Source organism: Artemia franciscana, chromosome 5 (genome assembly GCF_032884065.1).
Source record: "Artemia franciscana chromosome 5, ASM3288406v1, whole genome shotgun sequence".
Taxonomy (NCBI): Eukaryota; Metazoa; Arthropoda; class Branchiopoda; order Anostraca; family Artemiidae; genus Artemia; species Artemia franciscana.
The window spans coordinates 18,157,536-18,173,579 of NC_088867.1; the positions used below are offsets into that span (position 1 = coordinate 18,157,536).

Sequence of the window (16,044 nt, forward strand, 5' to 3'; positions counted from 1 at the left end):
TACTGGAGGAGCAAGATGTCAAAAAGTGGTCCCACATAGGACGTAATGATAACAAGTAAAAAGTTTTTTTTCGAATTCTTACTAGCCAATTGAAATGAGATTTTACTAAAACAGAGATCCATCTGTTGCCAATTTGAGCAAATCAGAATTTTTCGTAATCTTCTGATTGGCATTAAACAATCAGGAAATTATATAAAAAATCTTATTGGTTGAGCCAGCTAAAACTCAGTAAAAGTAAATCTCATTTTAAATAAGTGTTATGTGAACTAGGCGTTGGATTCGTGTTTATTTCTCTGTTGACAACAATATCCAAATAGCACATAAATTGTCATTTGAAGGTATTCTCATGGACAGGATAGCATTAAATCAAAACTAGACCTATGTTGCCTAAGCAACGTGAAGTGTTGCGGCAACCTTTGTCCGGCTTCGCCGAATAGTGTTGCAAGAGCAACACTTTGGTTTTGTTTTTTTGCTATCGGTTAAACGCTGAAGGTGTCAGCCTATCGAAGCTTTTAAAACGTTATGTTCAAAGAAGAAGGCGATCAATAATCACATGATTAAAGGCTATTCCTGAGCGTTGAAAAAACAACAGTAACAAAAGAATATCGAAAGAAGGGACTAAATAGACTTTGCAAAAAGTTGAACTTAATCCTTTTCAATCGTAGACATCGTGACGGGTCAAGACTTGGAACAATATCTTATATAATCTAGTTGGTATTATAAAACTATCTGTAACTTTTCAGGATCAAAACACCATAGATGACACTCTATTAATTATTACGAAACTGCCTCGTTGTTTTACGTTATCGTTTGTACCCGTTGCGTAAACACTTAATTCTAGGTTACAGTGAGTATGGGTAGGCTACACCAACTAGCAAAAGTTACAAACCCCTCTTCACTAAAGATGATTGTAGCCTAACAGACAATTATTACTTACTAGTCCCCTACATGTCTCACCACTGAAACCAACTCGGTCTTATCATCAAATACACTGGAAACAAATAATAGGTACACCAAGTAGCAAAATTTGCAAACCCCTCACTGCCGAAGATGATTATGAGCTAACAGCTGACCTTTCCTTACAAGTACCCCACATGTCTCACCATTGGTATCGGCTTATTTTTGGTTTCAGTGTGTACCCTACTACTGAAGTTGTCAACCCCTTGAAACTTTCAAACTAGTATATCTCATGAAGGAATTTTTGTATAAAAAAATGTCTGTCTTATTTGTCTATCTGTCTTAGTTCAAAAGTTGATTTTTTTTTGCCGCAGGCCAACTTTCTAACGTCACCACTTAGAAAGGAGCAAAGGATAAGCTCCAATTTCTTTAGTAATGACAGAAGTTTTAAAGTTTAAGAGGTACATCTGATAACATTTCTCTACCTCAATCCCAAGTCCGAAAAAACAAATGATAAACCCAGCCAAAATCACGGCAGCACTTTCGGACCCGTGGGAAAATGCCGCTTTTTTGCTTCTGTAAATTTTTCTATTTATCACTCAATAAGATATATTGGCTGTGGAGCCGGGTAACTGCCGCATATATTTAACACTTACAGATTTTAGTCCATCTTCAATTTGAAAGTGGTGCCTGCCTGCTTGCCTGCTAGAACGGAGCTTTCCACTCGAAAGCAGAAACATGGTTTGATGAAACGAAAGCTTGGCTGCACAACTTCAGATACTCCTCTCTGACATAGGCTATATAACTCCACTTCACTTCGCACACCATAGGCTCTGGCTCGTGGAAAAGCAAAAACCATCCTTTTTGGCCCCAGGCAAGAATTCTGCGGAGCTTTCCAAAATGTAATGCCATATTCATCAATCCGGCCTGAGGTCCACACTTTCCGTAAAAACCGCACAGATTAGACCCTTACCAGTTTCCAAGAATAAGCCGACATCGGCGGCATAGAAAAAAAAGGGAAAAAAACAAAGTGTTCCTCTCGCAACACAAATGAGACCTAAATTGAAAAATTTGCAGATGGTTTGGCCGATTTAAGAATTCCTTTGCAGACTCAAAAGAAAATAAAAGGTAATTATATCATTTATGTATGTGAAAATTCAAATGCTTAAAAGGTAGTCAAATAATTTATTTGGAAACTTAAAAAAATATTTAAACAATAAAACTAAATATTTAGATACTTAGACAAATACTAATAAAGAGACATTTTGCAAATACTATTAAAGAGTTTGTCCGAATATCATAACAGGAATAAGAATAAGGAATAAAGATTGTAATTTATACCAGCTATACAGCCTCTAATTGTTACTCCTATTCCCCAGCCCTCTGGCTACAACATATCGTTCGAACTTCCTAATCTAAGTCCCAAAAGCCACAATCATAAATCTCCTTTTTACTTGTTCAAATCTCAGCAACAAATCACAGACAACAATTCCTCTCTCATTCAAAAAACTTTTCACTTTCAACAAAAGGGAGAAAAGTAACGAGTGACAGTCTCTTTGTTCGAATATTATAATCTGTGGGGCAATCTTTTGTGGTCAAAAAAGCGAAATGTTATGTCTTGAGATATTAATCTTAACAAAAAACTATTTGATGAAGAACTAAAGAAATAAATCAAAATACTAGATGAAAGACAAATGATTGGTTTCTTCTCGTGTCCAAAACCAAAGGGTATATCTGCCATTTTCATTGTTTGGCATGACAGCGAAAATAAACTTTTTTCGGGGGTACTTTATTTTTTCGAAGGTTCAAATATATATTCACTTTTATATACGAACACTACTGAATCTATATACTTATAAAATCAAACGTGTACAGCTCAGTCTGCTTAATTGTTAGGCCAGAGAAAACTTTGAAACTATTTAAGCTAGAAACGGGAATTGTTTTAAAAGAATATTTTAAAATTAAGAAGAAAAGATTATTTTTAAAATAAAATAAAAAATCTACTGAAAAAAATAGTCGAAAAATGGAAATGCTACACCTAACAAATAAGCGGTCTAAGCTGCTTGTGTTCGATTTTATATGCATATAGATACACCAGTGTTCATATACAGTACTCTATAGATTAATATACTGTATTATTTATTTATTTTACCTTGCTTGAATATTAAAAAAAATAAACTACCTTCTGTAAAAAGCTTATTTTCATTCTCCTACCAAACAAGCAGGTGTTGTTGAGAAAATGAGGCACAGCGAAAAAAGGGCAAGGGCGAAAGGTCCAAGCATCACCTGAACGAAGCGAGTAAGCCATTTGTTAGGGCACCCTTTTCGAAGGTCGAAAGGAGTTTTAACCAAAGCAAATGATTTCAAAAATATGTGCAACCGTTTTTATCAAACTTATTTGCCGTTTTTAGACTTTCTTTTTACGTATATCCTCTTTCTGAAGTGAACTGTCATCTCCCGTATGCTCACCCGGCGACGCTGGCGCTTAGTCAGCAAAAGCGCAAACAAAGCCGATCTTTATGCTATTAAATAAAAAAAAACTAGTTTTTTTAACTGAAAGTAAGGAGCGACATTAAAACTTAAAACGAACAGAAATTACTCCGTATATTAAATGGGTTGTCCCCTCCGCAGTCCCTCGCTCTTTACGCTAAAGTTTGACTCTTTGCCACAATTCTACTTTTTAAAACAATTAAAAACTTTAGCGTAAAGAGCGTGGGACTGCGGAGGGGACAACCCATTTAATATACGGAGTAATTTCTGTTCGTTTTAAGTTTTAATGTCGCTCCTTACTTTCAGTTAAAAAAACTAGTTTTTTTTCATTTAATTTCTGAACGTTTTTGAATTAATGCATGTTTGATTTTGGCTCTCCGCACATAAATTATTGAAATGAAATTAGTATATTAATTCTTTTTTGGCTAAATGGCTTTGTCTTAGTTTTGATCAGACGATTTTGAGAAATAAGGGGTGGGGAAGGAGGCCTAGCTGCCCTCCAATTTTTCGGTTACTTAAAAAGGCTACTAGAACTTTTAATATTCAACGAACGTTTTTATTAGTAAAAAATATACGTAACTTAAGAATTAACTTACGTAACAAACTTTTATATTCTTATATTTTTATTATGTGTACGAGGGGGTTTGTACCCTCGTTAATACCTCGCTCTTTACACTAAATCGTAAGTTTTGTCCCAATTCTTTAAGAATGACCCCTGAATCAAAAAGGCCGTAGAATAAATAGTTGAAATCACTAAAAATATTTTAGCATAAAGAGCGAGGTATATATCTCCTCCTAAATACCTCGCTCTTTATGCTAAAGTATTTTTAGAATCCCTCATATGCGTAATAATCTCTGTTCGTTTTAAATTTCAATGCTATTCCTTACTTTCATTTGAAAAAACGTTTTCATGTTTATTTTTTCATTGTTTTTTTTTATAGTAATGCTAGAAAATCCTCCGCCCTTTTCATTGAATTTTTCTTCCCCCATGACATATTCCTCAAAGGAAAGATCCTCCCACAAAGCCCTCTCCCATCAACCCTACCCCCCAAACCAAAAAATCCCCATGAAAACGTCTGTACACTTCCCAATAACCATTACTGTATGTAAACACTGGTCAAAGTTTGTAACTTGCAGCCCCTCCCTCAGGGATTGTGGGGGAGTAAGTCATTCCCAAAGACATAGTTATTATGGTTTTCGACTATGCTGAACAAAATGGCTATCTTAAAATTTTAATCTGTTGACTTTTGGAAAAAAATGAGCATGGGAGGGGGCCTATTTGCCCTCCAATTTTTTTGGTCACTTAAAAAGGACACTAGAGCTTTTCATTTCCGTTAGAATGAGCCCTCTCGCGACATTCTAGGACCACTTGGTCGATAAGATGACCCCTGGGAAAAAAAAACAAATAAACACGCACCCGTGATTTGTCTTCTGGCAAGAAATACAAAATTCCACATTTTTTAGATAGGAGCTTGAAATTTTTGATATAGAGTTCTCTGATATACCGAATGCGATAGTGTGATTTTCGTTAAGATTCTATGACTTTTAGGGGATGTTTCCCCCTTTTTTCCAAAATAGGACAAATTTTCTCAGGCTCGTAACTTTTGATGACAAAGACTAAATTAATTGAAACTTATATATTTAGAATCAGCGTAAAAATTCGATTCTTTTGATGTATCTTTTAGCAACAAAATTCCGTTTTTTAGAATTTCGTTTACTATTGAGCCGGGTCGCCCCTTACTACAGTTCCTTACCACGAACTGTTTGAAAAGAAAATAATTCGGTATTTCGGGGCTTCTGACATTATTACTCCTTTGCGGAAGTTAGGCTCAAAATTGAAAAAGGATTACATTTTTTCTCTGGGCCCCTTCCACCTCTTAGTTCGTTTATTTTCCCGTTAGTTCTCACCTGTTTTCGCTTTATAGTTGTGTTATCTCTTAGCAGTTCTTTCGTTAGTTGAGTTATGGTTGTGGTATATATGTTTTATCGCTCGTATAGTTGTGTTATTTTCAAATTATACTCCATAATAGAGAGGCTCCGAACACCCAGCATTGTATGTTAAGCTCTTAATTTGACGTTTTTTTCTAACGTGACCACATTCGTCCTGCGCCCTTTTCATTGAAATTTTTCCCCCATGGCATATTTCTCCAAGGAAAGATCCTCCCACATAGCCCCCTCCCTCAACACTACCCCCAAAACCAAAAAAAATCCCCCTGAAAACGTCTGTACACTTCCCAATAACCATTATTATATGTAAACACTGGTTGAAGTTTGTAACTTGCAACCCCTCCCCCAGGGACTGTGGGGGATTAAGTCATCCCCAAAAACATAGTTATTATGATTTTCGACTATGCTAAACAAAATGGCTATCTCAAAATCTTGATCCGTTGACTTTGGGAAAAAAATGAGCGTGGGAGGGGGCCTAGATGCCCTCCAATTTTTTTGGTCACTTAAAAAGGGCACTAGAACTTTTCATTTCCGTTAGAATGAGCCCTCTTGCGACATTCTAGGACCACTTGGTCGATACGATGACCCCTGGGAAAAAAAAAACAAAAAAAAAAACAAACAAATAAACACGCACCCGTGATTTGTCTTCTGGCAAAAAATACAAAATTCCACATTTTTGTAGATAGGAGCTTGAAACTTCTACAGTAGGGTTCTCTGATACGCTGAATCTGATGGTGTCATTTTCGTTAAGATCCTACGACTTTTAGGGGGTGTTTCCCCCTATTTTCCTAAATAAGGCAAATTTTCTCAGGCTCGTAACTTTTGATGGCTAAGACTAAACTTGATGAAACTTATATATTTAAAATCAGCATTAAAATGCGATTCTTTTGATGTAGCTATTGATATCAAAATTCAATTTTTTAGAGTTTTGGTTCCTATTGAGCCGGATCGCTCCTTACTACAGTTCGTTACCACGAACTGTTTGAAACAGAAGGCAAAATAGCATTGTGTTATATTTCACCTAGACGTGCTGAAACATCTTTATTTTAATCATGACTAGTCTCCGCTATTATCTATAAAATAAAAATACCTCTTCAAGATGGTTCAGACAATAATTTTAACTATTGTCTGTTAAGACGAACGTTCGTCATTTTCTCAAATTACTTAAAAAAGTTTAAAATTCTCCCCTTAAGATGTTGATACAGGAAAAATCTTAGCTCCTGGCACTAGATAGAAACCTATGAATCTTTTTCAAGAGAGGTTCATCATTTCGAGACGGAAGGGGAAGGGTATGGAATTCTAAAGGACTTTAGCTCAATATTTTCTGACTATTTTTTTCGATTTTAACTAGCTCCTTTAGTATGGCATGAGCATAAATATTGCCAAAATTTATCATTTTATCGCTGTTATAAGTTTGGGCAACAATGGCGTCAGTTTAAGAGGAAAATCAAGCTGCAACATGGTACTTAAATTTTAAGTCATTACTATAGTAAAAACAGTTTGTCACTTTTAGAACAACAGGTTAGGCGCCTAGGCATACATGCAAGGTATAAGACATTTTTGGACAACGGGAGATGAGTTGAAAGGGCATAAAAGGAGCCGGTCTTCCTCACTAGGACAGAGCATATTCGCCAAACACTGCAACCAAGTACACAGGACGCAACACATTCGCAATTCGTGTATTCTTCTGAAACACCACGATTTTTTTCCCGAGCAGACAGCAGGGAAAAAGCGCACCTAGCCTTGGGAATAATTTCGACCCGTGCAATATTTAGTCTAAAGATAAAAATTATGACCTGACTTCGGTGAAACCGTCTCCATTTTAGTACCTCAGCGAAGACATCTTGAGTCTCCTACAGACTAGTCATGTAAGGCAAAGTTTCAGCAAAATTTGACGTTAGGCTTATGTACGAAAATATAAAAATCAGCAATTTATACCGTTTCCGCACAAGTTATCACTAACAATGAAGCAACGCGTTATTAGTCAAATCATAAAATAATAGAATTCAATATGTAAACATACCATGTCCGTCAACAAAAATATTCGAAACTCGTTCAGGTACTAGAATTATTTTCTGTTTACTTGGATTACAATTTTTTTTTGCCCTTTTATACATTAAGTTTGCAAGATTTTTTGAAGGTAAAAAAGTTATATACACTACCACTAAATACCTTTAAGCGTTATCAATTTGTAGTGTAAAGGCGAGGAGGGACAACAATATGTATACAGTAATTTCAAAAACTAAAGCAAGTACGACAATTTAGAGCACCACAAGGACAAAGGTTATGCTTGTTATTAAATTTGTCTGCAACCTCTATTTGAGTACTTTTACCCAATTTTCCCCAAACCCCTCAACTACTGTTTGTGCATATTCCTTAGCGCGAAAATTACAGATGGCAGCACTACCCGACCCCAAGGCATCTTCCTTTTCCATAACGAAAGTATATCAGTTCAAAATAGGGATAAAACCTTTTAATAGACAGTGAACAGATATAAAATTTTTAACTGGATATTTTAAACACATATACAATGTTCATCATCAGCAGTAAAACATTAAAAGGTTTCATCTCTAAACCTTTAAATCTATTAAAAGGTTTCATCCCTATTTTGAACTGTTATACCTTCGTCATGGAAAGGCAGTGTGATCTTCGAAGTTATCTTCCTTTTCCATACCTCTAAAATATCAAGCAAAACAAATCTATCATTATGTAAAGAAGGCCGGTGACGGTGAATTATTTTGATCAAAGGCTTCCGTCAATCGATTGATTCAAGAATAATTGGCCGTCTAGGAAAGTGTTTGGCGCTTGAGTCAAGCGTTGACGGTGATCGTTAGAAAGTTTGAATAACTCTAGCGGTTGACGAGGGTGATTGACCGTCTAGACTAGTTTTGTTCACGTATTGCGTCAGTCACGCGCCAACAACAATGGAAGACACATCAGAAGTAAGCAAAAACGAGGAACGGGAGTTTATCTGTCTATTAGTAGAGTTATAAAGGGATTTCCTGAGTCATGGAAATTTAGAAGTAGACCCTATTATAACCAAAATAAGAACTGTGCGACATTTGGTGGATATTGCGGACGGTGAAGACATTGAAACCAGATTATACAGTTTCCGAACTAAAAAAGAAATTAATGTTTTAAGAACAAATTTCAACTGCGAGTACAAGGCAATTGAGCAGAAAAAGAAGTCTGGAGCGTGAGAAGAAAACATCCCACACCTTCCTGTGGTACTACACTGACCGTGCATTATTTTTGTTTTCGCTTGAGCGCACCCAAAGTACATGCGAGAGACGCCAAATCAGCATTAGATTGCATTTCACACACGGTAGACACTTAACTACCCGACTCTGAACTTAAACTAAAAATCTGGCCGTGAGTTAAAATTAAACTTTAAATTAATTTGGTCAAGACTGAAAGGTTGATTGAAGGTTCAATTGAAGCAAACGTCAATCGACTGATGGAAGCCATTGATCCAAATGATTGACCGTCTCAGATTTTCTTAACTGATGATAATACCACGTTATCCTTAAAACTTTGTTTTTGTATATTTTACTACTTGAAAAGGCATGTACTGTTCACATAACATCCTTAAAATACAGCAGACCTGAGTCATTGGCCCCTGTTTTAGAAATTATGCTCAATACATTTGATAATCTAGATTTTGATGAATTAACAATCAATTCTATTAGACTATCGACTTTTTTCCCGATTCAGAAATCATATATACAATAATCTGTTTGGGTTCAAGCCAAGGTCGTGTCCAGGATTTTTTTTTCGAGGGAGGAGGACGGGGGTTACAAAGAATCTTTCGGGGGGGGGTCAGGTGGGTTTACAAAAATACTTTATAAAACGCATCAAAATTTGTATTATTCATTTTTGTTTTATTCTAACATTTCGGAAGAGGGAGTTCAAACCCCCTAAATGGATGCCCTAGACGTTTGGCTGGCAAGGACAATCTGTGTCATCCTTCATACGCAGAACGTGTCCTAGCCATCTCAACCTTTCACTCATTACAACACTAAAAAGCAAACTGAACCATATTTTTCGTACAGTTACTATTTAATTTACTGTCAGTCAGTCAGATACCTAAAACAATTCGTAAGTAATTTCTCTAGAAAACATCTAGAAAATCCTCCTCCGTTTTCTGGAGCGCCCACGCTTCAAAACCATATGTGACAACAGTCGTTACTGTAACTTCCAATATTCTAATCTTGATTTGAAGACTTATATACCTGTTCTTCTAAACTTTTTCAACTGTAAAAATGAACCCTAGACCTTGGCTAATCTACTTTTAACATATTCACTGCACCCACTGTCTTTACTAATAATGCTACCAAGGTATGTGAAGCTGTCCACTTGATCGATCTTCTCGTTACCTGGCATCATTTTTTTCACTTAGTCTTCTGAACAGCGGCTTAAAGACTTCTTGACATTGATTTTCAAACCTATTCTTGACTCCTGGCGTCACAAAACCCCTAAAAGCTCATTTATTTTGCTAACCTTTCATCTAGGATGCTCAAATCATCAGCATAATCTAAGTCTAGGAGAGCTTTACTTCCACATTTGATTCCGTATTCTTCCAACACTGGATTCTAATACTGGAGACAAATATTACACTAATTTGGCAAAATAATTCCTTTTTAACCCTTTGTTCCATCCAAACCACCCTGAAACAGTTTCCGTAGGCATATCTACCTGTATTCGGTTCCTTATTCAGTAAGACCAAAGTAGATATTTTGAAATATGTCTGGGAATAGAAGAGCTCACAGGTAATTTTCGTTATGGTATCCCTACCATAAAAAATTGCAAAAAAAGTCAAATATACATATATGTCTGAATACGCATACAATCTTGCTTAGGTTGCAACTCAAAATCATGTTGGTCTATTTCACATAGGACTAACTATAATTCATAAAAAAACATTGCGGAAACTAATCTAACGACGCCTGATTTACTTTTCATTTACACATCATACTTTCTATACTAATCCCTTCCGTCGTCATGGCCAATTTGTAGGACAGAACTGTAGAAGCTATTTCTGCTTTACCTAGGGGAAATCATGCAATACTGATTAAAGCAACATAGTCGCCAGTTTCTGGGTTACAACCTTAGGGCTGCAATTATCCCAATAAATGATTTGTATTATCCCCGTGAGATCCTAAAAAACGACCTTGTTAAAATATATGGATTTTCGAAAACCAGAAGCATTTGTTTTTTCTCTATGTCTGCTTTAATAAGAGATGAGGTAATAGGAAAAGTAGGCATAAAAATAGAGACCCTTTGGTAGTTTTATTTTTCTTCCTTTTTCTATCAATGTTATTGAGGCCAGGCGCAAATAGCTACGTCAAAGCACTTGGGACTAGCCTTAGCTCACCTATATGACAAGGTTCAGAAAAAAAAACGAAGTCTAACTGAACCTTGTTTATCGTTTTATCGTTCAGATTTTTTTTTTAATTAACCAAAGTAGATAGCATAGTTCTGAGCCGTCTTAGACGAGTGGGTAGCCCGTTAGACTTGAAATACTTAGGACAGGGGTTCGAGTACTGGTGTTGCTGGTTATTTGGTTTGGAACGGGGGCCAACGCAACGGTGTGACTCAGTAAGCTCAACCAGAGTCTACCCAGCTCTAAGTGGCTATCTCGAGAAATCTGGGGAGGGGGGGGACACGGGAAGAGTTGAATGATTTGCCCCCAACCATTCATTGCTCTCCCGACCGAAGGCAAAAAATCAAGAGATCGGTCCCTGCGTTACGCAGTCCCTTGGTCATCATGCAAAAAGGTATAGAATAGTTCAGGTTACGTCAAAGGGAAGAGGGCCTTTGGTCCCAAGCCACCCGAATAAATACAACATCATTTTAGTTTTACCGGATGAGATAACAGCTACCATTCAAACTGTAAAAAACTACTTTTTAGTGGCTATGTTGTACAAGTTACGTCAAAATACTTGCGACGTTACAATTAACTCACCTAAAAAACCAGGCTTGGATAAACAAGGAACGTAGGTACAAATCTGACTGTACATCGTTTATCGTTTTGTAGATTTTTTTAATAAACGAAAGAAATAGCATTCTTCAGGCACGTACAGAGGAGAGGGGGGAAGATCAGGTCAGCGCTAATTACGAGTTTAATTTATTTGTGAGCTAAATCGTAAATTTAACTTAAAATAAAACTCTCGGATTAAAATAATTGGCAATGGAAGGTGTTGAACTTACAATGCTATTTACCTTTTTTTATTGATCTTTACATCAATTATACATAATTTGATTACTTATTTCACTGCCCGAATACTAGTAGAACAATTATAACTATTTGAAGTAGAGAAGAAAATTCGCTATAGCTCAGTGAAACGAAAGAGATGCAACAAGATGTTTAGCAAAACATGAGTCCGTAATAAGATGTATTCTAAAATAAAAAATTCATACTTTTTCTTCTTTTTTTCAATTGAAGGCAGGTCAGAACCCAAATCAATTGCTTTCACTTTTTGTCTACTTTTTATTTTCAGATATAGCACAAAAGCATGTGGTTGACTTTTAATATTTAGCATTAAAAAAAAGTATCTTAAAAACAAGAGCTAATGCTTCAAAGTAAGAAAGCACATTAGTCGTTACCCCCCCCCCCCAAAAAAAAAAAAAACAATTCCATAGTAGAGAACATAACACCCAAAGACAAAAGCAAAAAACAGTCTAGAAATATTCTCTCTATGTAAAATAGGCTATATTTCAAGGAATGTCTTAGTTAATTCCAGAAATGCCTTAGAAACCCTAGAAACGCCTTAGTCACCTGAGACTAATGAGAGTCAGCAACTCTCATCGATCTTTCTGCGAAGCAACCTTATCGAGTCGTTCAAACTGCGTTATGGACATAACGATAACGTAAAAGCAGATATATTGGTCCGTTTTCATCGAAGCCACATCCGTTTTCCTTTTTTGGAACTTAGAGGTAAACAATACCGTAAAGATATTGACCACTGGACTTCCAAAAACCTCACTGTAGAAGAAGAGAACGGCCTACATGAAGAAGTAACAACATTCCCTTCCACTGCATCATTTAATAATAGATGGGATAGTTTTGAATGTCAGAAGATATTTTACCCTAATGAATTTAGAAGAAAAACTTGTGATATATTTTATTGTAACACATTATGTATTCCTAATGAATTTGTGACATGTTTTATTGTTTCATAGAGGCATTTGCCTTACTTTTCAATTTACTATTTATTAACAACCACAAGAAGTGAAATTCCTTTATCAAATCCTCATATGTATTTTATAAGGTTAATCGATTTGGCATGTGAGTCCCTCATATCCTAAGTTGAATATTATGCTCAGTACATTACAAACGCTTTAACGTACAATAGGCTTAGATGAATGAATTCAATTTTAGCCATGATTTACTCCTCAAATTCAGATAAAACATTACATGAGTGAAGTAAGAGACAAATCCGTTAAAAGCCCAGTAAAGTAAAAGACAAAAACAAGACACTGAGTAGTTTTCAATTAAGATTCGAGAGAAATTTCGTGTCTGGAAAAAGGAGATTAATCAAGTCAAACATCAGGAAAAACAAAATTGAATTTTCTATAGCACATCTTCCTCCCCTTCAAAAACATGTTCCTATTTCAGCATAAGCTCTTATTGAAAATGCTTTAAAAACAATAGCTACGTATAAAGTTCTTTTTTATCCTTAGATATTAAAAAACCTTTAAGATAGTAAAGTTCAATTAAAGGCAGGTGATGAATCAGACACATGGAGGTGGAGGGATTGATGCTAGAAACAAGAGTTATATCAAGTAAAATATCATGAATACAAAACTGGATCTTCTAGAGCACTATATCCCCCATCAAGCAACGCGATCCAACTGTATACCGCATACTCGTAACAAAAATGCTTTAGAAACGACACCTGGGTTAAGGGTCTCATACATTATTTTTATTACTAATCAACTTGTATTTAAATTTTTAGGAAAAATTTAACTGAGCTTCTCATTTTTCTTCTGCAAACATGAAAGAACTGGATTTTTCGTAATATTTTATGGATTCTTTCCTCTTGCCCAGCAACACCGTATAGAGTAGGGTCCTTGGGCTGGCATTTCCCTCAGCTCCCAACTCAAACTCCCAATTCCCGTCTTACACAGAGGCAATCTTCTCCTCATCGTTCCATTTATTCCAAAAAAGAGACTCTCGTTTCTTTATCCTAGCAAAAAAAACATACCCTCACGATTTTGGCCCAAAACAAAAATCATGACTCGCTACATCACCCCTGAAAAAAGAAATTGGAACTGTGTTTCTGGTCTTGTATCATGCACTTTAAACAAAAAGGTCAATTCATCTCTCTTGGGATACATTTTCTGTAGGCCATACTAAATAAAAATAGTCAACAAACCTTTTCTGTTTTCCGAAGCCACAGTAAAGAAATCGATTACTTTCGAAGTTAAGTCGAAACAAACGTGTGTAGAATCTCCATGAATCACAGATACAGTATTGTGATCCCCATACTCAGCTCGAGGCATTCCGCCAGAGAAAACAATCCATTCTTTCCTAAAGAAAAAGATGAAATGATATTGAAACACCCTAAGAATACAGATTAATAAAACAAGATAATTGATGAATTGCTGCCAGGCGTAAGAGCGGGAGTGTGAAATAACACAAGGTAAACGGAAAAATTCAATCAAAAAGTTACAAATTCTATAATAGCGAAATTCAATAGCTTTGCACCACGCAAATATAGCATATAGGGTAGGTAGTCAAGCGGAGTGGAGGGAGGGAGCACTACAGGCTCTTTCTAGGCCATCCAATTCTTGCGATTTTCCTTATTTTGAATTTACATCGAAGTCCATGCAAAGAAAAAAAAAATCGCAATCCGTATTATCCAACTTATTTCTCTGATTTAGGGCAATATATTGCGTTTCAGCCATCTTTAATCATAAACAAAAATCGGTACTTGTGTCTTATAGCCACCTCACTCAAGTTCTTTCGAAAAGTGAAGTTTGATTAATGCTAATGAAATTAAACAAAATATGATGAAAATATAATGCTTTATCATGAAAATTATGGAGCTACAACGAAGAATTATGGAAGAGGGGCTGCCCAAACCGCAATATATTAAATACATAAACTAAACCAACCTAACCAAAATACCAACTAAATATTTAATTAAAATATAGCCATAATTCAGTTTCCCACCGAGCCGAAGCTTATATTGACTGGCCGAAGCTATATTAATGACAAGATCTTAATTGTGGTGGCTATGAGACAAAAGTACCCAAAATATTTTCAAACAGTTCGTGGTAACAAACTGTAAGTAAGGAGCAATGTGGATCAACAGTAACCGAAACTCTAAGGAGTCTTGAATACAATAGATAAATCAAATGAATCGAATATTGACATTTATTCAAAATATGTAAAATTTATCAAGTTTAATGTTACCCATCAAAAGTTGTTAGCCTCAGAAAATTTGAGCAAGTTTTGAAAAAGGGGGGAAACAACCCCATAACAGCAACTGATCTTCATGAAGATCACGCCACCAGACTCAGCATATCAAAGAATCTTACTGTAGAGAATTCAAGCTTCTATATACAAAAATGAGGAATTTTGCATTTTTAGCCAAAAGAAAGATCACGCTTGTTTGTCTGTTTTTTTGTTTTTTTGTTGTTGTTTTTGAGGGGTGATTGTAGCGAACCAGTAATACTATAAGATCAAAAGAGGGCTCATTTTGATCGGAAATCCAAAGTTCTAGAGCCTTTTTAAGTGACCAAAAGTTTTGTGGGCAGCTAGCTCCCCTCCTATGCCCCTTTTGTCTCCAAAGTCATCCGATAAAAATTTTGAGATAGCCATTTTGTTCAACATAGTCGAAAGATCTAATAATTAAGCCTTTCAAGGTGACTTAACCCCGCACAGTCCCCCTGTTAGGGGCTGCGAGTTATGAACTTTGCCAATTCTTTACATATAGCGCTGGTTATTGGAAGTACAGCCTACAGATATTTTTTGGGAGGCATTTTCTGGCGGGGTGGGGGAGGAATTTTTCATGATGGAAGGGAATTTAATATGGACGGGGAGCCAGATTTTCTGGGATTATTTAAAACGAGCAGAAATTGTTACGTATATGAGGGGGTCGCTCCCTTCTCAATACCTGGCTCTTTATACTGATTTTTTTTAACTTAAAAAAAAAATATGTTCTAATTAAAGCCCTTGTCTTCCAAGAGTTATTCTTAGATAATTGGAACACAAAGTTAAATTTTAGCGTAAAGAGCGAGTTATTTAGAAGGGGACAACCTCCTTCATATAATTACAATTTCTGTTCGTTTTAAGTTTAAATGTTGCTCCTTTCTTTCAGTTGAAAAATTTATTTTATATTATTTAGTTTTCACACAAAGGCAACAATGGAAGCTGATTAATTAAATTTTTGCGGTAAATAAAACGATAAAGATGTAGGCTGTTTCCCAGTAGAGCAGGAGGATAAAAAAAACATTTTTTTTAACTATTATGTTTAAAAGTTAAAAAAGGACGTTTTTTTTTTAACTTTTATGTTATAAAGTTAAAAAAGACGATTTTTCAATTTTTATTTTAAAAAGTTAAAAAAGAACAGTTTTTTTTTAATTTATGTTAAAAGGTTAAAAACGAACTTTTTTTTTAATTTTTATGTTAAAAAAGTTAAAAAAGAAAGATTTTTTGATTTTTTTATGTTAAAAGACATAAGTATAGAGCAGATGACAATG

General features: G+C 35.5%; 1 protein-coding gene across 2 annotated transcripts in view; it reads right to left on the bottom strand.

Annotated features, from left to right (window-relative positions):
- LOC136027044 (lethal(2) giant larvae protein-like) overlaps positions 1-16,044 on the bottom strand; it is a 275,839-nt gene that overhangs the window by 193,303 nt on the left and 66,492 nt on the right. For both annotated transcript variants that reach the window (XM_065703968.1, XM_065703966.1), the window contains exon 8: positions 13,713-13,867. In XM_065703968.1, the coding sequence (XP_065560040.1) occupies positions 13,713-13,867 (155 nt within the window). The remainder of the gene's footprint in view (positions 1-13,712; positions 13,868-16,044) is intronic.